Here is a 1,503-nt window from a genome sequence, read left to right as displayed (position 1 = left end):
AATCATTTAAAGTTCATATACTTGGGAGATTTTTGATAAACAATAAAATTTATACAATGTAAAGATAGTCACAAAACTTAATATTTTCATATTTACCTGAGTTGTGGTATTTTTTCCCAACATATTCAAATGCAAAGAGTAGCTGGAGGTCTGTTGGCTGGGAATAATGAGCTATTGCAAGGCATACCTAGGAAAAATTCTACATTTAGAATTTGATTATAACACACTTTAATGAAATGCACAATAAGGCCTTGAACTCTGGAAGTGTCCTCATGGGGAGTGATTTATAGACTTACTATATGGTTCTCTTGTTCATCTAGAACGTTAGAAAGCCCGAAGCCAGTTTTATCTTTAGTTAGAACACTGTAAGAATTCATAAGTGTTTGGGAAATTCAATTTTTACAGAAAAATAATTTTATTCAACTAACTGAACCTTGACAGCTAAAGCAGCATTTTGTAAAAAGGAAGTAATGTTATCTGTTCCAAAATAAAAACTCCATTTCTGGAGCAATAGAATGATTGAGTACCAGCAATTTGGAAGGTTTAATGTAATTTAATGTAAGGAATAATATCTTAATGTTCAAACCTTGTAGATTAAAATTTCTAAACCTAGTAGATAAGATACAATCATACACACATGCAAAACAAAAGCTCAAAGCAAGAAAGGCAGTATAGAATGGAGAGGAGAGTGATTGAGTGGTTTGATCTGTTGAATACAGAGTTGATTGTATGAAGTACAACCCCCCTCATTCACAATTAAAAAATCATTTATTAAAAAAATTTTTTTCATAGCAAGAAACTCCAAAATAGTTTGGAGATGTCAACTATTTAAAAACCCGTGTTAAGTAAAATGGCTTGAGATCGTATACCCTGTCAACAGGGAAAAGGAAGACTTTTGAATAAAACAAGATCAAGGTCCAAATCCTATTTCGTTCTTCACTTGTTAAGTAATTTGTGTGAAGTCAAACCCTCTCTCCAAAGCAACATTTGTGGAGCCCTGTGGGAGAGTGGGTTACACACTGGGCTACTAACCAGAAGGTCAACAGGTCTAAGCCGCTCCTCGGCTAAGGCTTTCATTGTCATGAAGTCTCAAAAACCCACAGAGGCAGTTCTACTTTGTCCTACAGTCACTATGAGGTAGAAGAGACTTGAGGACAGTGAGTTCTTAACAGATAAAATACAGTCTACAGTGGTGGTAAGGATTAGTGATCTTAATGCACACTTGACCATCCTCCACACATAGAAATATGGTGGTCGTTATTCACAGTTCCTGTGGAATTGATTAAAGAGTGGAACTCTATGCTTACTGAGACCTGGGCTAGACTGTGGGGGATAGTAAAATTTTAAATCCTCTTAAATGAGCAAAGAATAATAAGGAAATTTAAGATACAAAGGGATAGAAAAGTAGATGACCTTACTCAAAAAGATTAAATGCCATTTAGAAGGTAAAGGATTAAATTAGAATGATATATTGCAACGGAGAACCATGCAAGCAAGCAGTTT

The 1,503-nt window shown here is 34.7% G+C and overlaps 1 protein-coding gene across 1 annotated transcript in view; it reads right to left on the bottom strand.

The window, feature by feature from the left end:
* The window catches only part of MTMR10 (myotubularin related protein 10), an 80,526-nt gene that overhangs the window by 39,523 nt on the left and 39,500 nt on the right, over positions 1–1,503 (bottom strand). The window contains exon 6 of the mRNA XM_004699740.2: positions 97–187. Coding sequence (XP_004699797.1) covers positions 97–187 — 91 coding nt within the window. The remainder of the gene's footprint in view (positions 1–96; positions 188–1,503) is intronic.

Source organism: Echinops telfairi, unplaced genomic scaffold (assembly GCF_000313985.2).
Source record: "Echinops telfairi isolate 266 unplaced genomic scaffold, ASM31398v2 ScPeMD7_7475;HRSCAF=8513, whole genome shotgun sequence".
NCBI lineage: Eukaryota > Metazoa > Chordata > Mammalia > Afrosoricida > Tenrecidae > Echinops > Echinops telfairi.
Note: the sequence above shows the minus strand (reverse complement) of the source record. Positions and strands in the feature narration are given on the sequence as shown.